At 32.8% G+C, this 27,293-nt stretch overlaps 2 protein-coding genes across 2 annotated transcripts in view; both read left to right on the forward strand.

The window, feature by feature from the left end:
- Window positions 1-3,715, forward strand: part of LOC108767171 (multiple inositol polyphosphate phosphatase 1-like) — a 7,335-nt gene extending 3,620 nt beyond the window's left edge. Inside the window, exons 5-10 of the mRNA XM_018516901.1 lie at window positions 911-1,027; window positions 1,448-1,570; window positions 2,000-2,132; window positions 2,514-2,724; window positions 2,897-3,100; window positions 3,466-3,715. Of these exons, the coding sequence (XP_018372403.1) occupies window positions 911-1,027; window positions 1,448-1,570; window positions 2,000-2,132; window positions 2,514-2,724; window positions 2,897-3,100; window positions 3,466-3,631 (954 nt within the window). The 3' untranslated portion in view covers window positions 3,632-3,715. The remainder of the gene's footprint in view (window positions 1-910; window positions 1,028-1,447; window positions 1,571-1,999; window positions 2,133-2,513; window positions 2,725-2,896; window positions 3,101-3,465) is intronic.
- Window positions 3,716-4,736: 1,021 nt separating this feature from the next.
- Window positions 4,737-27,025, forward strand: LOC108767178 (multiple inositol polyphosphate phosphatase 1-like). The gene is made up of 9 exons (XM_018516915.1): window positions 4,737-5,033; window positions 15,195-15,394; window positions 15,942-16,073; window positions 16,585-16,778; window positions 17,794-17,901; window positions 18,258-18,408; window positions 20,075-20,285; window positions 25,621-25,830; window positions 26,338-27,025. Exons 2-9 carry the CDS (start codon window positions 15,217-15,219, stop codon window positions 26,585-26,587), a joined length of 1,434 nt encoding a protein of 477 aa, XP_018372417.1. The 5' UTR covers window positions 4,737-5,033; window positions 15,195-15,216; the 3' UTR covers window positions 26,588-27,025.
- The last annotated feature ends 268 nt before the right edge of the window (window positions 27,026-27,293 follow it).

Below are 27,293 nucleotides of genomic sequence, written 5' to 3' on the forward strand. Positions count from 1 at the left end.
ACTTTTCAGTTACAGATCTTGTACTTTTCATTAACGTGTAAATTAATTTCTATAATAATGTGTTCATTAATTTCAATACACATGTTCATCACATTTAAAACTACTGTAATTTAGTTTTTATTTACATCATTCATTACATTTAATTTCGTGCATAACCACATGCTTCCTTTACATGTTAATTAAAATTCATTGAGAAATTTCTAACAGTGTACTTATAACGCATTCGCACGTAACCATAGAGCATAAAAATGTGCGTGCTCACATCGCAGTATTTGGCTGTGACAGATTTCCTATCTGAATAGTCGTCAACTTTAACTAATTAGAATATTTCAGTTCACGAAGCAGAGCGACACTTTTTTCTTGTCTAATCTTTATGTTACGCGAAAACGTATCGATGATTCTCAATATACTTTTATCAAAATTTGAGATGAACGACTTCTTAACATTTACCGTTAATGATGTTACAATGTAGCGATACGGTATTTTTAACCCCAAACCAATGTTGTCAAAATTTATATGAATATATTCGAATCTACTTAAAAATATAAAAAAAAAACATGCATTATAGCTTGACAAAATGTATTTTAGAATTAAGAAAATGAAAATATGATAAAAAGCATTTTATTCGAAAGTTTAAAGCAAAAAAGTATAAAATCGTAAATTTACACTTACGTGGCTTGTCTGAGCACAATACATATAACTTCTTTTACATGCGACGCACGTGCGATTGATGACACGAGGCAGATGCAGGTCTTGATACCGATTATTTTTGTTCTTCATACGATCATCTTATCTCTTATCATTTAAAAGATATACGCATTGTTACAACTTACCTACGTTGCAATTATCCCCAGTCTCTCCCTTACTATTAATTAATAAATCTTTTATCAACCTGACATTTATATTCCAGTTTAGATCGACGGCTACGCAACGCACCATCGCAAGCATGAAATCCTTCGTAGAAAGAGCTTTTAACATTAGTTTCAAAAAAATATTACCAATGATAAACGACACTTCACTGCATATGGTAATGTTAATAAATCGTAAATTATACTTTCTATGAGAATACACGGCAAGTGAAGTAACGATCTAGAGAATTGTTATTCGCATGACTGGAAGTTTCAATCAGCTTAGTAGACGAATAATCTTTTTAGGAACACATCAGTATGTAAAAACAATTAAAGCAAATATCGGTTTAATTTATATTAATAATACGTTATAACCAACAACATGTCATTAAGAAAACATTAAAGTGTGTCAATTAAAAATCGATTTATCCCCAATAAGCTCGTACTGTATTTTTCTTTCCACAGTATACAATCGTTCAGTAAAATCATTAAAATACGATCATCTTTCACATTTATAATCCTTTATTGATGTAAAAGTATTGCATGAAAAAAATAGATTTGTTTTAATGACATTATATCTTTTTATTTTTATCTTCTAGATCGAATTGATGCACATACAACAAAATATCACCGTGCAGCATATTCCTCTTTTAAGAGAAGCTTCCAGTAACACATCAATCAAGTTTGAAGTAGTGCCGATCATCAATGATACTTTATTAAAGGTAATTAACAAATCAAGTCCCCCCCATCTTTAATTGTTAAAGTCCTTTTCAGATATAACAATTTATATCTCGAAGGCCCCAGACTTCGGCCGGTGGGTATTTACTACCAACGTACAAACAAATAGTTTAATGTAGGCATATTTTTATTTTTATTTTTATTTAATGTTATTTGTATCATATTACGTACATTAAATTTGTTACTTTGGCTCGTAGTCCTTTTTAATACAATTTCTTTTATAACAATTTGTTTAAAAATTTTACTCATAATTTTACTTGCCGTGCAATGTAACGAGAAACGTCTAAATGATTAGAAATACGTCCTCAATGAATTGTTAAGTTTTCTTTCTCTTCTCATGAAACGCATGAACAATGTTACAATAGGAAAGTATGCCACAAATATTTACTTCTTATGTTAATTACTTAAAATAGCTGTATAGCAATTGTACATCCTGGAAAAGTAGGGGTATTAACAAGGAAGTGAAAGCGTTTATTAACGGCCCGGAAATGACAAAAGTCTTGGCGAATGTCAGTCAGCGTTTGGGTCTCCTGAACATCAGTAAAGGTGAATAATCACTCGCCAGAAGATCAGTTGTTTTTAAATTATTAATTATACTGCCTGCAAAAAAATTATAATAATTTTAACTATTTTTTATTTATTTTTACAAACAAAATTTATATATAGACAAAAATTTATTATCGAGGAAACAATTGTCGTGAAAACTCTCAAAATCATGGTTTTCTCCCTCTTTTGACGTCATTTTTCTTAAAATTGTGATGTGATCGTCAAATTTGAAAAACGGATTCGTGCTCGGCACTTAAAAAACATGAAAGTTTATTCAGATAATGATCCAAAAGTGTAAATTCGCGGGCTAGTATTATCAAAAGTCAATTGCCAATTATTGTCAATAAGGTAATTTCTTATTATATAGTATGATAATTTCAGAGGATATATTTCTATTTTACGACGCGTGTCGCTTCGAGAGAACTTTGGACCTGGACAAACCATCGCCTTGGTGCTACGTGTTCACCGACGATGAGATGCGAGTTCTCGAGTACGAAGAAGATCTCTTTTATTACTACAATAGCGGTCCAGGAGAGGAAATCAATAGCCAGCTAGGATGTTACCTCATCCGGGATATGATTGATCATTTCACGTAAGCAAACTTTTCATACAGCACAATTCTTCAAAGGATATCCTAAGGATGTCCAGAGGACATCCTATATGGATGTCGCCAGGCCATCACTCGGAGAACTGTGTCGTATGGTTCCTTCGAAAGATCTGAGTGCTTTCTTTTTGATATTTTTTTTTTAACTAAAATTCTACAGGAAATTAGAGGTGAATGGCGACGAGCCGAAGGGTGTGTTCTACTTTACGCACTCGCAGATGATGACGTTGTTCTTCACCGCGATGGGATTTGCTCAAAATCCTGTATCGCTCACAGCCACAAACTTCCGAGACATGGATTATAGAAATTGGAGGATCTCTCAGTTAGTGCCGTTTGCCGCGAATTTTGCGGCGGTCCTCCACAGGTAACATCGCCAAGATACTTTACGATATTCACGAATTGCATTGAGAAATTCAAAAAGAATTAAGAAAAGCAATCTTGATATTAAGAATTTCAATCCTCACGCAAATCCAACAGTTCTTCTAATTTTTAGTTCTTTCTTACAAAAACACTTTCCTTCGATTTAAATACATTTTGGAAGTGTTAAATACAGAAAAAAAATACGTGTTTCTTATTTTTATTTATATTTTAACATATCCAAAGTTTGCTAAAATCGAAGGGGGACATTATTGTTGGTTGTTTTTCTTGACCGAATAATTCTTTTTTTATCCATTTTATTTCATATATAGTATATTATTTACTATTATATATTTAAAATATATCTATTAGATGCAACTCGAGCGATGCTCCTTTTAAAGTCGCTTTCTATCTAAACGAGAATCCCTTGACCATCGAAGGCTGCAAAAACGGAGTCTGCGATTGGGTGCAGCTGAAGAAGAAGTTGGGTGCTATCGCGGCCAATTGCAGCATGGAAGTTTGTAAAAAAAAATTGTAAATTAACATATCTGTCTTTCCAGTATTTTTTATGCAAAATATTGAACGCTTTAAAGCAAAATTAGAACACAATTGAAAAGTTGTGATATGCCATGAAAGGATCATACAGTTGTAAATACGATTAGAAATTCTCAACTTTATTTAAATCATTTACAGGCAATAAAAGCTTTTTCCTAAAAAAAAAAAAAAAATAAGATAAACGCAATAGACACTTGTTTAGCAAAGAAGATAATGATTAAAAAATTTAAAGGTCTTTCCATTTTTCTTTAATTTTTTTATGCAAACCATTAGACTTTAACAAGAGTTTAATGCATATATTACAGCCGAAGCCAAATCTTATAGATGCTTTTAAATAATTTCTGTGTAAATTACTACATATTTAGTATATAAATTCACATAGAAATTATTTAAAATCGTCTAAAATCCAGTTTCGACCGTAATAAGCATTAAACTTTTACTTGTTGCGTATTCACATATATGATCTTAATAAATCCGTCTATATATAATAATAATAATAAAGTTTATTATTACACTTTAAAGTAAAATTGGGACGCAATCCTAATTGAAAAGTTGCGATACGAAAACGATTGTGGTGCAATTACATAAATTCCCGAGTCATTCAAATCACTTGAACAAAGCAATAAAAAAAACTTCTCCCTTTCGCACTGCCCTAAATTGAAACAAAGAAGGTTAAACTAAAGCATAAACTGTAATTCGTATTGCGGTACATATACAATAAACACTTGTTTGATCAATAAAGAGGAGAAGGATCTGTTCCAATTAACCAGCCCTTTAAATTAAACCTACGCCTTGTCATGTTCTTTTGCACGATCATTAAATTCGCATTACATATTCCTCTCACGATTTTTAAAGTTCTCGTGATGTCCTTAATTACTTATTCACTTCGCGAGACTCTATCTATTCTAGCTAATAACTGGGGCAAGAGTGGCGACGCCCTAACCAGGTCCTTAACCGGGTCGCGTTAACTGATGGGTCGAAGAGATCGCGTGTTTCGAACGTGAGAGCAGGAGGCACCGGTCTAGGTGCCTGTTGGTTACCTAGGAGGTAACGAGGCTCGACGACTTCGCAGTTCGCGCGGCAGTGCAACACGAACCGCCGCGGCGAACGGCGGCTTGTAGAACGCTACCTCGCGATCGCGAAGGTGCGCACGTTTACGTTGTTTACATTCGAGGCAGTCCACTCGCCCGTCAATTACGTTCGCGTCGCAATTCATTGCCCAGTCTTCCGTCGAGCAGGTTTCGTCAAGCCCGATCGGCCGTGTCCCCCTTGAACTTTGAGTTCCCGAGTGTCGGTCTTCTAATCCCACAAGCCTCTGTCTCTTCGACGTCCCGGATATCCCTCTTGGATATACTTTTCCACGATCACAAGCATTTCTCAATCTCGTACGTAATGCGAACAACCTGAATTCTCGACTGCTTTGCTTATCATTAATGTTTTAATCGTGCTTTAGTAACAGATATTAATATACGAAAAAAATGTACTAAATTTTAATAAATGTTTGTTTGAACAGTAGTTTGATTTAACTATCGTCTTTTAGTAAATATCTATTTACTGTAAGTAGATTAAAGTATTATTGAAAAATATATTATTAAGATTTAGAAAATTTTTTTCTCACTTCATTAATAAATTTAAAATATGGTTAAATGGAATAACTTTAGAGCAAAATTAGACCAAAATCGTTTTAAGATTCTAGACATTCTGATTTTAGACATGCGTACTATCTAGTTTTTATCAATTTAGGCCAAACAGCCTTTGACAGACAGCTGCACTCAGAAAAAAATATCCTAAATTTCAATAAATATTTATTTGATATTTTATAGTACCAACTAAATATTTATTAAATATAAAAATATCTTTATTCGGTACAAAAAACATTAATTTGATTTAACAATCACTTCTTATTATTACAATCACTTTTTATTAAGTAAATATTTATTTATTGTAAGTAAATGTTTAGTTGGCAGTATTTAAATAAATATTTATTTAAATTTAGGCTATTTTTTTCTCAGTGTGGTATTTAACATTGGAAAATAAAAGATGTTCCAAAAAATGGGTCAAAGAATTTAGAAGCGTATAGGGGAATACATTAACGAAGATAAATAAGATATATCCGGTTAAGGTGGGTTGCGTAGGTCAATACTGATGAATCAATCATCTGATAGAAACGAAGTGAAATAATGATTATTAAATATGCTTTCATGTTTCTCGCAAGTCTGTGCCGCGAGGATCTCAAGTTGTATCGAAAAAAGATAGAATAATTTTCACGTATAATAAAATATTTTGTATATTTTTTGTATCAGAATTAAAAGGAAATTAGAAGAAACTCATTAAAATATTAGAATTAGAAAAAACTTATTAAAATATCCATTCACAAATTTATTTTTGAATCTTTTAAGCTCTTCTTCTGTGTTAATTATTTTGATCTTACACTGTTAGATATCAAAGAAATGTTAACTTAATCTCTTGAATTAAATAACATTTTGTCAAAATCAATCCATTTCTGTAATTAGTTTCCAAATAAACAACATTTACATATTAATGTCTTCACTCAGTAAATAATAAATTGGATTTAAAAGTAAAATGTAATACATTTTCTCGAATTAAACTGTTTAACTCCATTAATTCCATTAATTTTCAGTTAAATTAACGTATTGAAAGAGAACAGTGACGACTTTAAAAATAACACAAATTGAATATAATTTGGTATTATAATTTAAGTAGATATTAAACACCTTAAATACAAAATTAAGTTATTAATCTTAATCTCAAATATTGATGCTTTTGTTGAATTATTAATCTTGATTTTTAGTCCTGAATTATTAATCTTGAACTCAAATTGATATTTTTGGTGAATTATTAATCTTAATTTTGAAGCTTGAATTATTAATCTTTTGACCTCGAATCGATACTTTGTTGATGATTCAACCTCATATTCCATTCATTGGAATCTTCCTTGAATTTCATTAATCTTTATATAAACCCCAGAGATATATAAATCGTCAAACATTCAAACGCTGGAGACAAGCGTATATATAAATAGCTCGACTTTGAATGATTCAATAGATCTTCAGAGTTACTCGCTTTTTTTTATATTTTCTCAATATTAACTGTCAAAAATTCTTAATTAATAATAAACTTCTCGCGAAGTCTCAGTCCGGGCTCCGAAACTGACTTAACACGCTCTGAGAACCTCAGTCTGAAATTTTTAGAGTCCATTTAGAATTCTCCGGACGGTACGATTCTTAGACGACGCTCGGTGAATTAATCCGGAAACGCTCGATTCGCGACCTCCGAGTTAACGTGTAAAATTACCATATCACGCTTCAACGCACGCGAGAGATGATTTAATTCGCACTCTGGATTAAATATCGCGCGGCGAATCGTGCGTCGCTCTGTCCTCTTCCCTCGTTCGCGTGCACGTGATCGGGATTTCGCGAATTCTCGCAATTTGGCGCGCGAAAATGCGTCGTAAGTGTTTTGCTTCCGACATCGTCGTAATTCAAGGATCGCCGATCCCCGATATCGAACGGGATTCTACCGCAAGCGAATAAATACGCGCGAATAATTACCGCTGCACTCCTGCACCAAGAACCATCGAGCGTGACCAACGTCGTCGTCCTACTTTCGTGAACAATTGTCGCGAGCGCGCGCCGTCTATCGTTCCGACATTTATTGCCGTGCGTGATATCCCGCAATCGAGAGGAATCTCTGCTGGAAAATATTCAGCTTAATTTAAAAAAAAAAATAGATGCTTAACTTTCTGAAACTTTTAGAGCGAAAATCTCTGAAGCTCAGAGCTCTGACGAGTCAACTCTCACTCTTACGCCCGTTTTCTACCGATGTGGTTTTAATCTCGATTATGTCTCCGTCTTTTTCTAGCTTCAATGCCCATTTCTACCAATGTAAATTAACTTTAATCTCGGGGTTCATCTTAACTCTTCGTCCTTATTTAATTCTTAGAACTGGGAAAAGATGAAGAGTTAATTAAACCAAGATTAAAATTTAACTACATTGGTAGAAACGGGCATAAGAATTAGATAAATCAGAACGGTAAATTGGATTGAGATTAAAGTTAATCTTACATTGGTGGAACTGGTCTTAAAAGTTGAAAATTGAATCACTATTTTTTAAGACTGGCTCGATTTTCATTTCTTAGAGTGGGATTTCACTCTAAAGAAGTTAGAAAGGATCGCATGAAGAAACTTCGAAGGGAATGCAGGAAATCAAGAAAGAATTCGAGAGAATTCATAAATGATTCTAAAAGAATTCTGAACAAATAAAGAAATTCTCGTTTCATCTCTTAGTTTTAAGAATTTTTTAAATTTTAAATTCATGAAGAGATTTCTGACAAAATATTCTTTATCCGATTTCTTCGGATTGAATGAGAAATCTTACAATATTTCAGAACTCACAGGTATATAAAGAATTATAGAAAAATGTAGGCTTTTTCAGAGCATTTTTGAAAAGTTTCAATTCATATAAAAGAATCGGAGAAATTTTCTAAAAGGTTATAAAATTATATAAAAATTCTGAAAAATTTGATTTATATAGAAATTAAAAAAAAATTTTTTTATCTGAAGAAAAATGTTTCTCAGAGCAGAGTAACAATAAAATAATAATTGCCTGGAGTCTAAAGAGATATTCAAGGATTTAGAAACCATAACAAATACGTCTAAAAGACAACCAAGGAGAACTTTGCAATCTCTCTTTCGCAGAACATATCGCAAATAAGGTCAGTCGACGAAAAAAAATCGCGAATCATTGGCTAACGCGTGTGAATTTAATGTACGAATTGTCTTATGTATATCCTCTCGTTTCATAGAATGCGACGTTTCGATTATTTTGTTACGATTCTTGTTACGCAAGCGAAGGATAACCGTTCGCAATTTGCTGTTTGTTCATAAAATGACAATGATAATAACTGTAGCTGACCATTCTTTCCTGTCATTGCAGCAAATGTCCTCTCACGCGTGAGCACACGTCAGCTATATCTGCATTGCACATTCCTGTCGTCATCTGTGCGCAGTGGCTGCATTTTCTTCGATATGAATATTCATATTTCCTTGATCTAGGCTGCATGTCTTTCTAAAGCACAATGTCGTCGGTAATATTTTTACATAAAGCTATTTATTTATTTAGGACGCGCTCTTCACGGTTTAAAGTCATTGAATTTGCCATTAAAAGATCTCGTTTCCTATATTTATTACTCAACTCTTCCTTTTATTTTCTCTCTCGAGACATTTATTTTCTCTGAAAAGAAATTTAGTCTTTCTCGAATATCCTAATTTTCCTTTTTTTCTTTATGCTACAATAATTATTCTGATCTCTTCTTCGTTTTATAATAATTTTTTAACCTTTCCTTTCTTTTATTTTTCTTTTTTTCTTGCGTGATAATTAATTATAATTCATTCTATTCTATTCTATTATATAAACTACACTTAAAAAAAAGTGTGTGGATTTAATACTATAGATTTTCTACACCATGATGGTGTTGATGATATTTCATAGAATATCAACACCATCATGGTATTGATATAAAAATTAAGGGTTTTTTTAAATTCTAACACCATTCCAGGTAGAACACAGAGTCATAATTAAGTCATAATGATGTCATAGGACGTCATTTTAAAAATAAACTTTATAGGTATACGATATGTAGAAGTAATAAATAAGGTCATGACGATGTTAGGTTATGATATCTGATTATTATAACTTCTGTGTTCTACTTGAGATGCTGGTGTTAATATTAACACCAATACGGTGAAAATTATGTATATAGACACTGCATGGTGTTGAATTCACACCCATATTTTTAAAACTTATCTACTCTCTAAAACTTTTAGGGTAAATCTCATTCCGAAGAGTGAAATCTCTTCAGTTCCATCTTCAGTTAATGTAAGATTAAATTCAATCTAGGTTTAATTTGCTGTTAATCTTTTTCTAATTCTTAAGTAAATTAAACCGAGATTAAAGTTAATCTTACATTGATGGAATCGGACCTAGAGATTGAAAATTGAACCACTCTTTTTCAAAACTAGCTAGCAATTTTTACTCTTTAGTGTGAGATTGCATTCCAAAGAACTAGAAAATAACTATTTAACAATAATCGATATTCACTTATATAATAACAAGCTTAATTATATGTCCTTTATAAGTAACATCTCTCTCTCTTCGTAATAAATTGCAAATATTTTTTCTCATACACGCCGCGAGCGGCTTATACCATCATCGAAGCAACGCTCGAGGCAGCGTAATGGATTTCGCATTGAAACGAGATTGCACCCGACGTTAGAGGCGGCGACGGTACTTGGGCGGTACTCGCGAACGACGAAGAAATTAAGTATAAGTAGGCCAAGTATGTGGCATGGCGACCATATAAGAAGCAAAAGAAGAAGTCTCTCCATTAATCGCGCCGTTGCCAATTACGTTATCGTCAACTATTACGTCCAGGCTATTTCTGGACCGAGTGATGGCGTTCGTCGTTCACAAGATCCCGAAGACGATTGTAATGTTACACCGAAGATGCTCATTCTCTTGTCCGGACCCTGAAAACCGGTTTTTCTCACGATCATTGTGTAATGCGCACGGTGTAATTTTACTATCACGTTTCTCTTTCACGGCGGCCTTGGCCTTCGCATTCATCTCCCACGTATATAATATAATAATCACCCTCTCGCGGAAGTTGAAGCCTCAGAGTCCACGAGAGCCCTTTGAATCCCATACAGCACAAGAGGTCGATTATGTTATCTTGAAACGAGATGAAAGTTACAAAAGTGAGCAAATGTTCCATATTGCAAAAGTGATATAAAAAATTAAAACTACTATTTTTTAGTTTTGGGAAAATGTTTCAAATAAAAATTGTATGCCCATTTGGGCTCAATAAAGCCCTGAAATCAAAATTTTAGTCCGATGGCTCTCTTCAAATCCTACAACTTTGCCTTTCAAATCTTTTCGCGCTCTTCGAAATTGCGTTCGGAAACGAGATATCAAACTCGCTTAGGTAAAACATAAAAGTTGTAATAATATCATAAAAACATCGTTATAACTTTATTTATCACTTAAGTACATATAATCCAGTAAACATCATCTGACAGTAACAGAATATATCAATATTAAAGTGTTTCTATGTATAATTCGCAAATCGCAAAATGTAGTTCGCAAATGTTAACGCAAAATGATGATCATCGCACGCAAGATGCACGCAGATAAAAACCAACCGCAGACAACGAAGAAACAAATGAAAAAGCAAATTTTTATTCTGCATCTGCGTTTGCGAATCACGTTCTGCATATGTAGAGGCACCTTTATAATTTCATGCTCAACACTGTAACTATTACGTAACATATGTATCATATCCTATTTATACTGTTGAGTGTGAAATTATAATACCAACGCTGTGTTACTGTTTAATTGGTGTTTACTGGAAATTGACAAATGAAGTCCATATGGAATCATTATGACTCAGTGTTCTACCTAGGATGTAGAACAAAAGGTCATGATGACATTCAAACCACCCTGAAAGTGATTATTAACATTTTCAGACCCAATTTTATTGGAACTGCAAGTTAAAAAAAATTTTTTAATTCAATTCTTGCACATTTTAATAAGTAATTCATATTAAACAATTAATTTTTTTCAAATTTTGACTATTTTTCCAACGTATACATTGTTATTATGTGCATCAGATCTCAGATGAGGTCGATAAAATAAAATAATATCTCTGGTGAAAATTTTTCTCAGAATTTTTCAGAATTTCTATATAATTTTAGAACTTTATCACATTTTTTATACGAATTGGAACACTTCTCAGAAAATCTACATCTTTTCTCAGAATTTTCAATATGTGTTAATTATGAAATATCGTAAGATTTCTAAGATTTTTTGTAAGTAAAGTTTTATAATTTCTCTGATGAAATGTTATAAAATCTAAAAAATTAAAAAATATTTTTTTTTAATTACGAGATGAGAAATCTCAGAATATTTCAAAATTCACATGTATGAAAAATTCTGAGAGAAGATGTAAACTTTCCGAATATTTCTGAGTATTTTCGAAAAATGTTCCAATTTGTATAAAAATTATAAGAAAAATGTTCACCGGGGATATCTTCAAATTTGATGTACATTACAATGCACGAGAGTCTCAAGGGGTTAAAAGAGTCACTTTTTTTCAATTAATTTTCACGTCATTTTGACGTAAATCCGTACTGTTCTGCTTTGGATATATCTTCTCGCGTGGAGCGCAACGTTCGACGATTTAAAAGATCGAACAGATAAAAGAGATAAGAAGAAATCAAGTTTGAAATGCTGCGGTGACTCTCGCGGGTCCGCGTTTTACCCGTTATCATCTTCTCGCTAATTTATCGCGTTAATACTTCGCCGCGGCAGTTCTCGGCGCAAATGAGCGCGAATACGCGCGCGAACACACTTCCGGTTATGTAATCGCCGGAGCGACTACATCGTTACGCTAGCTCTCCTCGAGTTGGTAATAAGTTACATTCCGCGATGTCGTCAGCCGGCGGCGAAATGTAGGTTTACGACGGTCCGTGGAACGCGAAAGGAAAATCGCTTTTCCGCGAACAGGTCTCTCGACGTTCCGCGTCAAGATCAGCGAGAAATTCACCGTCGAAGATTTATTTCATGTGAAATTTTCAGAGAAATCCTGCAGAGGTTGAGGCATCATCTAAATATATCGCGGAACTTGCAATATTATCTATAAATAAATTGCAAAACTTGTGATACATTTATTGCTTAAAACTTGCGTTGATATTGGGGGAACATAGATAAATTCAGTACATGTGTTAAATTTTAAATGGAAAGATAACGTTTAAAATCTGTTCCTAAATATTATTAATGTAGGTATCCTAATTTATACTCTGTAAAAAAAATACTCATAAAAAGGCTTATTTTTTTAGTTGAATTTCTTTCACAGTTTATCTTTCTTCTTTTTCTCTACACTTTGGAGAGAGAGAGAGAGAGAGAGAGAGAGAGAGAGAGAGAGAGAGAAAAGGAGTGTAAGTTCAGCTAAAAAGAACAGGACTAATATCTTATAATATTTTTAAGAATTTTTTATATTTTAAATTTAAAAAGATTTCTAAAAAATACTCCTTGAATTTCTTCAGAATCTATACATTTTTTTTCGGATATTATAAAATTTAATTCTGTAAATTTTTTTTTAATTTGAAAGAAAAGTATTTGGTATTATAACTATAATTGCATGATAAAATAATCACAATTAGAACCTCTATTTTTTAAATTATCACTGTTATATTGTTGGTAATAGTGTAACCTTATATATTTACTATCTATTTGAATATTACATTGGCAATGTCCTTTTAATGTTCTGGAGATATTTCGGTTCAAATTTTTCTAAACGTTTCATATGAAGTAGTCTGGCGACATTTTACTTGAAATATTGAAGAATATTGCGAATGAAATATTTTAGACATTTCATTGAAAATATTACATTATTTCTTTAAAATATAATATTTCTGCAAACATCTAGAGACGTTGCATGTAGAATATTTAAAATATTCTAGAGACATTCTATTAGAAATATTACATTTGTAATGTCCTTTTAATGTTCTGGAGATGTTTTGCCTCAAATTTTTCTAAACGTTTCGTATGAAATAATCTGGCGACATTTTATTTGAAGTATTTAAGAATATTGTAAATGAAATATTCTAGAGACATTCTATTTGAATATTACATTGGCAATGTCCTTTTAATGTTCTGGAGATATTTCGGTTCAAATTTTTCTAAACGTTTCATATGAAGTAGTCTGGCGACATTTTACTTGAAATATTGAAGAATATTGCGAATGAAATATTTTAGACATTTCATTGAAAATATTACATTATTTCTTTAAAATATTCTTGAGAGATTTCGCTTCCAATCTTTCTGAATGTTTTATATAAAGTATTCTTGCAACCTCTCCCCAAAGTAATGCGTCAGGTTTTATTATTATTATAATTATATATCGAGAGAGAGAGAGAGAGAGAGAGAGAGAGAGAGAGAGAGAGAGAGACTGTATTTGGAGAAACTGTATATCAGCGCTAATTTGTATCATTCCATCTTCATCATTCATTATAGACGTAAACAATGATAGGTGATATAATTAAATAGCGTTCATAGCACGCTCCCTGAACGCTGCCATCGACGTGAACAATTATTGACTGTCTTCAGAATATTATTATTACTAGATGTAGTCTTCAGAATATTATTGTTACTAGATGCAGATATAAGACATTCTGCTGCCATTGCCAGAATGTTTCTGAGATCATCACTAGAATATTTCAGATTTTAAATGTAATATTCTGGCCATATTCTGGTGACATTCAGTGCTCTGTGTATGTATGAATGGTAAATAAAAAAAACCTTTTTATATTAATATAATATAAATAATATAAATATAAAGCAATTACAAAGTGGCATACGAAATGTCATGCCACTTAATTACCTCGTTAAAAATTACTCGTAAAATATAGTTTTTTTAACTATAAGCAAATTTTGTACCTCGTGGAAATTCTGTTAGGTGTGGCATCATTAGTTGAAATTGGGTGAAGGGCACACACAACATTTTGTGAAATGTAGAATGGCATATAAAAAGTACCATTTGCTTTCCATACAATACATTTATTTTTAACAAAATTCGTACAAAGCTTCATCTCCGCTCAATTCCAACTAATAATGCCACATCTAATAGAATTTCCACGAAATACAGGATTTGCTCACATAGAGTTAAAAAACTGTACAAGTGTAATTTTAATGAGATAATTAAATAACATGACATTTCATGCATTATCTTGTATGATAAATATGATCATTTTCTTAATATTCGCTTACTATTTACGTGTTAATAATGACTAAATGTAGAAGAAAAAATAAAGAAAAAATAAAGAAGAAAAATAAAGAAACAATCACTTTCACAATACAGTTGCGTAAATATCACAGTTGTAATGATCGTAATGTAGTTGAAGCAACAATAACTTGCATGACTAAAACAACTATAAATATACTTATAGTTAACACTGAACATGACTATAATTACAGTTAAATTATGCATGGTAATTGCAACCATTTTTTTCTCATATAATCAGTGTAGAATATTTAAAAAAATCGCATATATATGTATAAAAATTTTAGAAAAGGTATAGCTTATAGACTTTCTCAGTATTTTCAAAAAGTGTTGCAACTTACATTAAAAAATTTGAAAAGGATTCTAAGCAAAAACTTTCACCAGAATATCTTTTGTTATATAATTTATTTATGTATATTTTATTGCTGATTTTTATACAATTAATAGCACGCTTTACGTCAAACACTTTACATCATTCACCATAAAAATATATCCTTACGAAATCCTGTCATTCAATATTTCACAATACCTCTTACATTTAACATAAATCGAAGCTTTAAAAGAAATCTCGCGCTTCCGGTTTAGACAATAGGTGGTCTTCTACATTCTTTTGATTTCCACATCGGACGTGGCTAATTCTATTTATTCGTTGACAGAGTTATCATCCTTATTATTATTCTTATCGCAGAAGCGGCGACTTTCACTGCATAATGTCCGCATTGTTGGTGTTGTTGGTCGCATCGTTTCTGGCTTCACCGAGCGTCCATGTGCTCGCACGCGATGTCGATTTCTGTTTTGCGGACGAAGATGATCCGTACCTGTACATGGCCACGAAGACCGCTTATCACTTCGTTCACGGTGGCAAGACCCGGTTCCAGACACTACCCAGTAAGTACCCAGAAAATCGGATTGACTTGGACCTCTCAACAATGGCTGCGTTCAGCAGAAGAAGCACCTTTGCAACTGTTGTAAAATTCTCTAATATGATTGGTTTTGCCTTTAGTTTCTCATTGGATCTAAATGTATAGATCAATCATATTCAAGAATTTTACAACAGTCGCAAAGCTGTTTTCTCTGATGAAAGCAGCTACTGATCAACACCAAAACGATCAGTACTTGCTTGTTTAAAAAGCTCACATTAAGAAAAAATTGTAATATTTGCAACTATAAAAATTTTCCTTTCAGCGAAAGAGTATATGCAAAAAAAGTCAGTAAAACTGATATCAGTATATTTTTTCATTTCAAATAAAGAAATATTTTTTATTATGTTTTTAGTATTAATCAGAACAATCATCAATTAATTGAAAGAATTTATTTTTACATTTTGACTTGAAACGAAAAAGTAAAATTTTGTTTTCATTAAACAACATTAAACGACATTGGCGTTCGGTGGAAGATAAGGTTGTAATTATTATTAAACACTTCTGTTCGATAGATTGTCGACCGGTGCAAATCTGGATGCTCGCGACACACGGCACCCGTTGCCCGACTGTCCAGGAGATCGACAAGATCGTCTCTTTAACTGAACTGAAAGAACAGATACTCCAGAATCATGAAGAACGCAAAGGTAAGTCAACTTTTCCTTCTTTAAGTCTTCTGCATTTTTTACACTTTCTGTTTTCTTAATTTTTTTTCTCTTTTTTTATATCGTTCTATATAGATTTTAACTCTTTTTTTTTTCCCGTATTCTATTGTACATAAATTTATTAAATCTATATTAAATATAGACACCAATAATTTTTAGGTTAATTTATTTGTATCAAATTCAACAATATATATTTTCCTCGTTTCGTGATTTTGCAATATTTAAATTAATAAAATTTAAAAAGTGTGAAAATTAAACATATGTTTTCATCTCGAATATTAGATTTATATTATAATTTTTTATAGATATATTATATTAAATTTATAGATATGTAATATTATATTAACGTTGGCACTATTCAAATAAATGTTTATTAAAGTTTAATATACCTATCTTCTTCTCACAACTCAAAGTGAGTAAAATTTGATATTATGAATTTAACAGTGTACGATTTTCTTCGCGCGATTTTTAAAACGTTTCGTTTGTCGTGCAGAGGGTCACATGTGCAATCGAGATTTGGATAACCTACGAAGATGGAGGCCGGACGAATATTTATTGCCGCAGCGGGCGGAAATCCTAACACCGCAAGGAGTGGAGGACATGAAGCTGCTGGCGAGAAGGTTGCAGAGCAATTTCCCAGAACTGTTGCAACCCAACTTTCACAACATTACAGCCGCTAATTACAAAGTATCTCTTCACAATTATTTATTACGTCAATTGCTGTATAAACGCGTCAATATTGGTTTTAATCGGACGATCTATACATCTTCGCTCAGATCTCAAAATAAAACTTTATTTATAATTTCATAGACTGTTTTGATTTTTCAAAAGTGTTTCACATTCCGTGACGTATTTTAAATTAATAAAGTTAATCACATTTAATTAATAGAATTTTTAGATCACAATTTAAAATTTGTATCAAATTCAACAATATTTCCTCGTTTCATAATTTTGCAATATTTAAATTAATAAAATTTAAAAAGTATGAGAATTAAAAATACGTCATCATCTCAAATATTAAATTCATATATTTTTTTATAGATGTACTATTATATTAACGTTTGACACTATTCAAATAAATATTTATTAAAGTTTAATATATCTTTTTCTCACAACTTAAAATGAGTAAAATTTGACATTATGAATTTGATAGTGTACTATAAAAAGTCTCGTTTGTCATGCAAAGGGTCACACGTGCAATCGACCTACAAAGATGGAGGCCGCGGACGAATATTTTATCTTAAATTCTAACACGAATTGGTTGTCTAAAGTTGGCATTAATTAAATAAATTACAAATTAAGCAAATGTGATTCTATTAAGCAAAATGTTTCTGATTCTTCAAATGTACTTGGCATTCAGTGATACATTTTATTAATTAATAAAATTAATTAATTGAGTTAAGAGAATTTTATCTTAACTTCTAACGCGAATTAGAAATCGTCTAAAGGACGTTAATTAAATAGATTTCAATTAAATAGATTAAGCAAATGTAATCCCATTAAGCAAAGCTTTTCTAATTTTTTGAACGTTTCCGCATTACGTGGTATTTAATAATAAATATAATTTTCTGTGAAATTCCAACGCAAATTACAGATCGTCTAAAGTGGGCGTTAATTAACTAAATTCCATTAAGCAAATGTCAATAAGTATCGAGCAAATCATGAAGCAGCCGAGGCGATATAGTACACGATTGATTTTCAGTTCCGTGCAACCGAGGCTCGCAATAGCATGTCATCTTTTATGGAAGGGCTGTTCGGAACCACAACTGTATTGCCAGAAGAGAGTTCCTTGAACGATACCTTTCTTACTGTATGTTTTAATTATATACGCTATAAGAGAATCAAGCTTTACAAATAATGATAAAGCTTAACTATGTAAAATTAAAAAATTGTTATCATTAGATGCAAATATATATATATGCTTTAATATATATATATATACTTTAATTTAAAAATAATTAATCTTATTTGTGATACATTATATAGAACATTAATGCATATTTTTGTGTAATATTTTTAATATTATATAAAAACGTGCATCAATATTCTAATATATCACAAAATTATTTGTACTTCTGTGAAGTATATTTATATAATTCCCATATTAAGCATAAAAATGACAAATGTAAGTTTACCTTAATCTATCTAACCTGATTAATCTCGCAGGCATACAAAACGTGTGGCGTATGGAAAAATGAGGAGAACGAGGGATCGTTCGAAAATATGGAACGCAGCAGATTTGACACTGGACTGGAATTTCAGAATCTCCTGAGAAACGTCAGCAGACGAATCGGTTTTCTGTACAATATTTCCGTTGGTACATACAATCGTTAATTGTTTATTGTTAATTTACGTTCGATAAACACAATAATGTTAAATACAAGATTAAATTGTTGAAAATAGAGCAAATTAAATTTGACTCGTCTCTACTTAACGTAGATTAACTTTAATCTCGATTTAACTTATTGTTTATCTTTTTCTTAGTTTATTTTTAGTTCTAAGAATTAGAAAAAGATGAAGAGTAAATTAAACCGTGATTGAAGTCAATCTATTGGGACCTTGAATAAGTTCTCGCTGTTTTCCAACAGATCGCATTAACAGAACTGCGTGCGTGTAGTTGAAGATGGGAACACATCGATAAGGAACTATGATAAGCAAGCTTGAAATTCAGTGTATGTCATCTCGCCGAACTGTTAACAACTTTTTGTTTCATAGTGTTAAACATGTCGAGTTTCGTGCCAACAAAAGAGTATTTGCGGGGAATTTTACTGCGCTACTTTATTAAAAAAAAATCTGCAGCTGAAGCACACAGAATTCTTGTTGAGACTTACCATGCTCTGTCGGAAACAACATGCAGAGATTGGTTTAGACGCTTCAAAAATAATGATTTTGATGTTGAAGATAAAGAACGCTCTGGCGCACCGAAAAAGTTTGAAGACGAAGAATTGGAGGCATTACTGCATGAAGACTCATGTCAGACGCTAGCTGAACTTGCAGAATCATTAGGAGTTGATCACACAACAGTTTCGATTTGAAATTATTAGGAATGTTTCAAAAGCAAGGACATTGGGTGCCGTACGAGTTGAAGCCGAGAGACGTCGAACGGCGTCTTTTCACATGTAAACAGCTGCTTCAACGGCAGAAAAGGAAAGGGTTTTTGCATCGTATCGTGACTGGCGATGAAAAGTTGATATACTACGATAACCCTAAGCGTAGAAGATCGTGGAGTAAGCTCGGCCATGCATCAACATCGTCGGCAAAGCCGAATATCCATGGTTCGAAGCTTCTACTCTGCATTTGGTGGGATCAGCCGGGTGTAGTTTATTATGAGCTGCTCAAACCGAACGAAACCATTACGGGAGCTCGCTACCGACTACAATTGATGCATTTGAGCCGAGCATTGAAGGAAAAACGGCTGCTATACGAGCAGAAACACGACAAAGTGATTTTGCAACATGACAACGCACGGCCACATGTTGCACAACTGGTGAAAACCTACTTGGAAACGCTTAAATGGGAAGTCCTATCCCACCGTATTCACCAGACATTGCCCCTTCCGATTATCACCTGTTCCGATCGATGGCACATAGGCTGGCTGAGCAGCACTTTCATTCTTATGATGATGACAAAAAATGGGTCGATTCTTGGATAGCCTCAAAAGACGTGTCGTTTTTCCGACGTGGAATTCAAATGCTGCCAGAAAGATGAGAAAAAGTAGTGGCTATAGCGATGGACAATACTTTCAGTGACATGTTTTTTACGACTTTTTTAAAATAAAGCATTATTTTTCACGAAAAATCAGCGAGAACTTATTCAAGGTCCCAATACATTGACAGCATTGGGTTGGAACAAAAGTTCGTAGCGCTATGAACTTCAAAATTCAAACAACTATAACTTTTTTTAAAAATAAACGAAGTTTAAATTAAAAAAAGGAGGTTTAAAGCTTAAAATCTTTACTTTCGAAAGGTCTCTAATATTTCCAGATAGGATCGACGCTATGTACGACGCGTGTCGATACCAGAAGGCCTGGTCCGTCACCGAACTTTCACCTTGGTGCGCCGTCTTCAGTAAAGAGGAACTCCGCATTTTGGAATACAGAGAAGATCTCGACTACTATTACAAAGCGGGCTATGGGCGGGATATCAATACTCGTTTGGGTTGTCCTCTGTTGCATGACATGATGCGACACTTCTGGTATTGCAACACAACGAGCTTCCTACACTCAGCTAATTATAAGAATCTTATTTAAAACTGTCCTCCATCAAATTTCTTATTTCAAATTACCAGACGTTTCGCCTATAATCATATCTTTTTTAAGTCTTAATTCTAATATTCAATTTGAAATTTCTTCGTATTTGCAAGTCCACTAGATTTTTAATTAATGTAAGTAGACCGGGGAGTAAAGGTCCACGGGGAAAAAGGTCCACCCCTTGTATCTCGGTAATAAGGCATTCACTAGAAAATTCCGCCACACAGTTCGTCAACTAAGAGTGAGAATCTTATGTCACACAGTTCGTTACTGCCTAATAACCGTCAAGAAACTTGCACGGATGTGCCCATGTGTTTGAGAGCCAAAAGTAAGATATTAGCGCCGCAGTTATTTTGGTCTGAAGGGATCATTTTTGCACCTAGATAGATTAAATAAGTGTATTTATTAATCTTATTCTATTGTTTTAACAGTGTGATTATTAGAATTGTTATTTCTATTATAGTTTTTTAATAACAATGCCGCAAAGTTTACGTGACTTGTTGGGGTAAAAAGTGCCATGGTTGTTGAGGTAAAAGTGCCATGGTCGCTCTGTATTCGTTAATGTTGATTCTATAACAAGTCGATAATCCTAAGTCGATAATCTTATCAGTGAAGTTGACCAATATCCTTATGGAAAAAACTCTGAAAATTTCAGTGTTTATACTCAAATTTGAGAGTAAACCCTAAATTTTGGGAGTTTACTCTGAAATTTGTGTGTTTACACTTAAATTTTGAGTGTTACACTCAAACATTGAGTATATACACTCAAAGATTGAGCGTTCACAACGTTCATACTCAAGTTTGAGTTTACACTAAACATCTAAAGGTTACCCTCAACACTTGGGTATAAAACGCAATAAATGAGCGTAAACCCTAAACCTTTGAGTGTCTTCAAAATTGAGTATATAAATTTAACAGTTATTTGAGTTTTAATAACAGTTATTTGAGTATATTGTACTCAATTTCCATGATTAAAATAAATGCCAAAATATTGAATGTAGATGCCCGCAAATATTTGAGTACTTAAAAATAATGGCGTTTACAATTTAATATTTGTTCTGAAATTTTAATTTGTTTTGAAATTTTTATTTGTTTTGAAATTTTAATATTTATTTCTATTCCTATAATAATATTTCCTCCATTGTACGTAGGGTCTAAGGGTGAAATCACACAGTGCGGAAAAGAAAATATGTCACAAAAGCAACCAATCAACTTTATTCTGCGTTATTCCGAATAGTGCTAATTGGTTATTTCAATGGGCGCATTCAGCGGACTTAACAGTTGAGTGCGAGTGCCATGCTCGCTGTAATTAGTGAATTCTTTTAGCTCATCCAATCAGAATTTTAGATCTAGAAAAATATACCAATAACAGCGAGTGCTCACTCAACTGTTGAGTCCGCTGAATGACGCATTCTTTGTTCCGCAATCATTTTCCGCACCGTGTGATTTCACCCTGACACTAAAGTTAACTATCAAGTTGAGATTGGCCGCGTTCAGCAGATTCAATTGTTGTGAAGCGGATCCGTGAGCGCTCGCTGCTATTGAATAATCTAGAAGAATATACCAATAGTAGCGAGCGCTCACAGCGGATCCGCTCCACAACAGTTGAGTCTGCTGAACGCGACCATTAACACTCAACATTCAAGTCATCAATTTTGGCCAAGTTTACCTCATTACAGAGGACCAAGGCCATTAAATTATAGAAGAAATCATCAATAACACTCAAGTTGAGAGATAGGGCCTGAGCATAATAGAGGAACAGGAATTAGATATTAAGATTTTAACCTATCAGAAACTGATTACATCGGTATACACGGTTTCTGATAGGTTGAAATATTAATATCTAATTCTTGTTCCTCTATTGTGCGCAGGCCCTAAGAAGTAAGAGTAAGGCTGGTATTCATAGTCAGATCTTATATGCAAGAATGAGTGTATTTTTTCAGTGTTTATTAAAGTGTAAACACTCAAATTTTAAGAGTTTTTTCCGTAAGGACGTAAGGGTAGCCAACAGTATAAAACGTTACCGATTACTTTCGATTATCGACTCATTGTAGAATTAGCATTAGTGGTGTTCATTACGCAGAGAGACAGGTAAATTATTCAGAATGCGACTTTCATCTCCGATTTCGATGAAATTAGGCTTATTCGACGCGTTTTTGTACGAAACGAAAGAATTTGTAAGAAAAAACGTTGGGTCGGCCCTGCGAACCGAGATATTACGCGTTAAAGTTAACCTATTGAGGTTAGAAAATCTGTCAAAGCAATGAAGTGTAGCGACACGAACGCGTCGAATAAGCCTAATATCGAAATCAGAGACGAAGCAGCATTTTGAATACCGAGAGACTTTCAGTTGTATTTTTATTAAAAATAATCTTATATTTTACTATTTGTACCTACATAACAAAGTAAGATTATAAGGAAACTTTGGTAATGTTTATTACAAAAGTTTCCATATTATGTTGAGTATTATAGTAATAATTTACGAAAAAATTAACGAGACTATATATAATATTTCTAAGTTTTTCAGAATGCGCAACTACAAGAGGAAGACTGATCGAGGGACCAAATCTGTGAAACTGATGAAAGAGGCTGTAGAGTTGGTCATTAAAGAAAAGCATCCGATTCGGTCCATAGCACGTAATTATAACATCTGCAGAGAGTCGTTGAAAAGATGTATAGAACGTTACAAAAATAATTCTGATTTATTTACTTTTGGTTACGCATCAAGATCAATTTTAACTGCGGATCAAGAAACCAGTTTAACTGATTACTTGCTAAAACTGTCTCAAATTTTTCACGGCATTGGATCTAAAGAAGTGCGTCACTGGGCGTACGATATTGCTGTCAAATATGATATAAATATTCCCTGTTCTTGGCATGCTAACAAAATGGCTGGAACAGACTGGTTAACAGCATTCTTAGAGAGAAACAAGCGTCTTTCCATAAGAAGACCCGAAGCTACGAGTTTGAGTAGAGCAACATCATTTAATAAGACAAATGTTAACAACTTTTTCGACAAACTCGCTATGGTAATGGACAAATATAAGTTCTCAGCATCATCAATATGGAATGCTGATGAGACAGGTGTTTCAACAGTTACAAAGCCATCGAAAATTATAGCTGCTAAAGGTAAACGAAATGTTGGCTCAGTTACTTCAGCGGAAAGAGAAATTAACGTAACTGTGTTAGTAGCGGTTTCAGCAGCTGGAATGTCTATTCCACCAATGTTCCTGTTTCCTAGAAAAAAATATCGGGATTATTTTGTGAGACATGGTCCGCCAGATTGTATCGGGATGGGTAATGCTAGTGGGTGGATGACAGACGTGGAATTTTATGGTTTTATGAATCACTTTATTAAACACGTAAAACCTTCGAAGGATTCTCCTGTGTTGCTTCTTATAGATAACCATTCGTCGCATCTATCAATAAAAACTATGGATTTAGCTAAGGAAAATGGTGTCGTGATGCTCTCGTTCCCGCCACATTGTTCTCACAAGCTTCAACCTCTTGATGTAGCTGTATACGGACCGTTTAAGAAATATTTGTCATCAGCTCAAGATGCGTGGTTAAGATCTAACCCAGGAAAGACTATGACGATCTATGACATCCCGTCAATAGTCCGCACATCCTTACCATTAGCACTGTCTTTCGTGAATATTATAAAAGGTTTCGAAAAATCTGGAATATTCCCATTTAATAAGGATATATTTGATGAGAGTGACTATGCACCAAGTTATGTGACTGATCGATCTGACCCCATGGATCGTCAGGATCTGCCGTCAGAAACATTGGATATTGCCGAAACAGAAACTTTATCGCCAGTAATATTAGGTTCCGTGCCATCCACCTCAAGATCAATAGAAACTCATAGTCCTGTGGCGTCTACGTCAATGTCAACATCTAAAGTTATTTTTTCAGAGGTTGTCAGACCTTTTCCAAAAGCTGGACCTCGCAAAATGATAACTAGGAAGCGTCGCAGAACAGCAATATTGACTGACACTCCGGAAAAAACTGCTCTTGCTATGGAACAAGACAAAAATAAAAAGAAATCTGCCGCGAAACAACCAGCAACAAAGAAAAAGAAACAGATTAATTCTACAGAATTCCAATGATAATTCATGTAGTGCTGAAAATGAATACTTTTGCCTTGCTTGTTGTGAAGCGTATACAGATAGTGCTCCTGGTGAAGAATGGATTCTATGTAGCACTTGTAAAGGTTGGGCACATGCTAATTGTTCTCGAAATACTTCTATATCTTATGTTTGCGTTAACTGTAATAATGATGACGAATGATTTTATCGCTTAATTATCTTTTTATAACAAATATTTTTTTCAAATTCGTTATAATCATCCATTATTGGAAGACTGATTTAATTTTTTATTAAGATCAAAATGACTTAAAAAATCAAGTGTAAGAGGAAAGACTACTCTTATTTGTTTTCGAGCACGATATAGTGCTAGTTTTGTTTCTTCTTTTCAAAGTTTGTCTTAGGTTAAGAAAACATTAATAATTTAATTTTCTGTTAAAACTGAAATATTTCTATTATAATTTTGTTACCAATACCCTCTTAATAATAAAAACCCACCTTATAATAAAAAAAACTCTCTAGTATATACCTATTTTTATCTCTGAAAATAGTTCAAACGTAATATATTAGTATTGGTACTTTTTACCCCATTATGTGGAACTTCTTGCCCCACATATGGGGTAAGAAGTACCGAATGACTTTCTTTGTAAAATTTACGATATCTTTGTAATGAAGGGTATATGCATAATTTCTTGCATGTATTTTATAGTCAAAGGATTCTAGTTTCGAAAAATATCAACACGATCTGTGTGAGTTAAATATTCTTTATTTTATAGCAAAAAATGTCAAAAGTGGCCCTTTACTCCCCGGTCTACCCTACTTTTGTTTGAAGTTAACGTAACTGAACGATTTTTTTTCCATTTTGGAGGTCAAAATCCGAGGAATAAAATTATATATTTAAAATTATGTAAATGTCCACTTCCCAAGAAACGTACCAAATCAATTTTGACGTCATGAAAGTCAAAATGATGATTTTTGGATACGAAATTTGACTGTTTATTGACATTAAAAATCAAAATAAAGTCATTTTGATTTTTTGTTGACTTTTGTGTGAATTCAGCGAATCTCGAGTAGGATAAAAAGAAAAGTCGCTAAAAGATAGAGCTTGGAGTTTGGATATTAGACCACACTTTGTAATCTAAAGAATGAAGAAATGTGGAAAAATTCAAAGGTATTTTTTTTTTTTCATCAGGAATGTAGCGCGTGACGAGATGTCGGGCGAGCCTGCGGGTATCTTCTATTTCAGCGACATCATCAGTCTGCAAAATCTTTTAACCACGATGGGCATAAATGAAGATCAGGCACGACTGACCGCCTACAATTATAAAGAGATGGCTAGACGTCAATGGCGCACGTCAATCATATCATCCTTCGCTGCGAATCTCATTGCAGTATTTTACAAGTGAATATACACGTTCCTTATCCAGCATTTATTTACTTTTATTTCAATTATTTATTCGAAAATTATTTATTATTATTTATTTCAATTCAATAGATTTTTTGATCGATTTTATAATAAATAGTTAATTGTTTGGTAATAAATTAGAATATCTAATACACAAATTTTGAAATATTTTTGTTTATACATATCAATTTTTTACTCCATTATATCTTCATTACAATTTTACTTATTTTACTTACAAATTATGTTCGTCTTTTTATTATTAATATTTAAAATTTTTTAAGTTGTGTCAAAAACTACTATTAAATTAAAATATCTTAGATTGTCCCAAAGTAAGCAAATTAAATATAAAACTAAATGTGATTTAACTATATTAACTTTAATAAAAAAAGAAATCAATTAAATGATCTTCGATCAAAATCAGTCAATTAGTATTAAATTCAATTATACATAACATTTTAAATTAAATATCAACAAATTCTAATTTTTATAAAAAATATATTACAGATGCCACGACGTTAATAACCGCAATAAAGTGATATTTTATCTCGGAGAGAAACCAGTACGGTACGATGGCTGTCAGGTGGGTCTTTGCGATTGGGATTTCCTGAAGAGCAAGTTCGGTGAGCTGGCGTCAAATTGCAAGCTGGACGTCTGCTGGAAGGCGAATGCAGCAACCTCCAGCTTTCCTAATTCTATAGCCATCTTATTAATGTGCTTTATTGTTCTAGTCCGTCTTGGTTACCGACAATTGTAAATACCTAAGCTTAGTTTTACTTCTTAGCATTACGTCGTAAAATACTGAGTACGAATGAGATCTTCAGTAGTCTTAAATTGATATATTTATAGGAGACTCCTGTTTTCCATAAAGCGGCGTCTACAGTGAGATTTTAAGATACAAAACTTAAGCTTTAAGCCTTAAGTTGTAATAAATTGACCAATCATAGCCAATTGTTCTCCTCACATTCGACTGTGATTGACTAATTTCTTACGGTTTAGAGTTTAAAGCTTTAAGTTTTACGTCTTAAAATTTCATTGTGGACGCCGCTTAAAGTAAAAGAAACGCGCAGAAAATTAAATCGTTAAATTGTAGCGATTGTACCGCTTTTAGAGCTGTGTTAATTTTATGACTTTAAGCACATATTACATGCATTATCGATATATATGCGAATAGTATATATAATATTGTAGTAATAACATTTAATCTGTCTTTATACATATATAATTTATGCCTATATTATTTTATTACATATTTTACGCCTAAGAATTATAATAGTTATTGTTATATATTTCTTCCAATTTACGATAATGTCCTAATGTATTTTAAAATATATATTTATTATATTTATGTTTTATTTATATACGTCCATTGCTATTATTCTAATTATAACACAATCATAACCAAAAATATAATCACTCGCAAATAAAGAAACGTATCAAATCAAGAACATTGCCGAAACATA

The sequence above is a fragment of the Trachymyrmex cornetzi genome, unplaced genomic scaffold (genome assembly GCF_001594075.2).
Source record: "Trachymyrmex cornetzi isolate Tcor2-1 unplaced genomic scaffold, Tcor1.1 scaffold66, whole genome shotgun sequence".
Taxonomy (NCBI): Eukaryota; Metazoa; Arthropoda; class Insecta; order Hymenoptera; family Formicidae; genus Trachymyrmex; species Trachymyrmex cornetzi.

Coding starts and splice junctions, on each gene's coding strand:
- LOC108767178 (XM_018516915.1), top strand. CDS start 15,217: ATGTCCGCATTGTTGGTGTTGTTGGTCGCATCGTTTCTGGCTTCACCG. Junction 16,074..16,584: donor GAATCATGAAGAACGCAAAG/GTAAGTCAACTT, acceptor TTTGTCGTGCAG/AGGGTCACATGTGCAATCGA. Junction 18,409..20,074: donor TCTGTACAATATTTCCGTTG/GTACATACAATC, acceptor TAATATTTCCAG/ATAGGATCGACGCTATGTAC.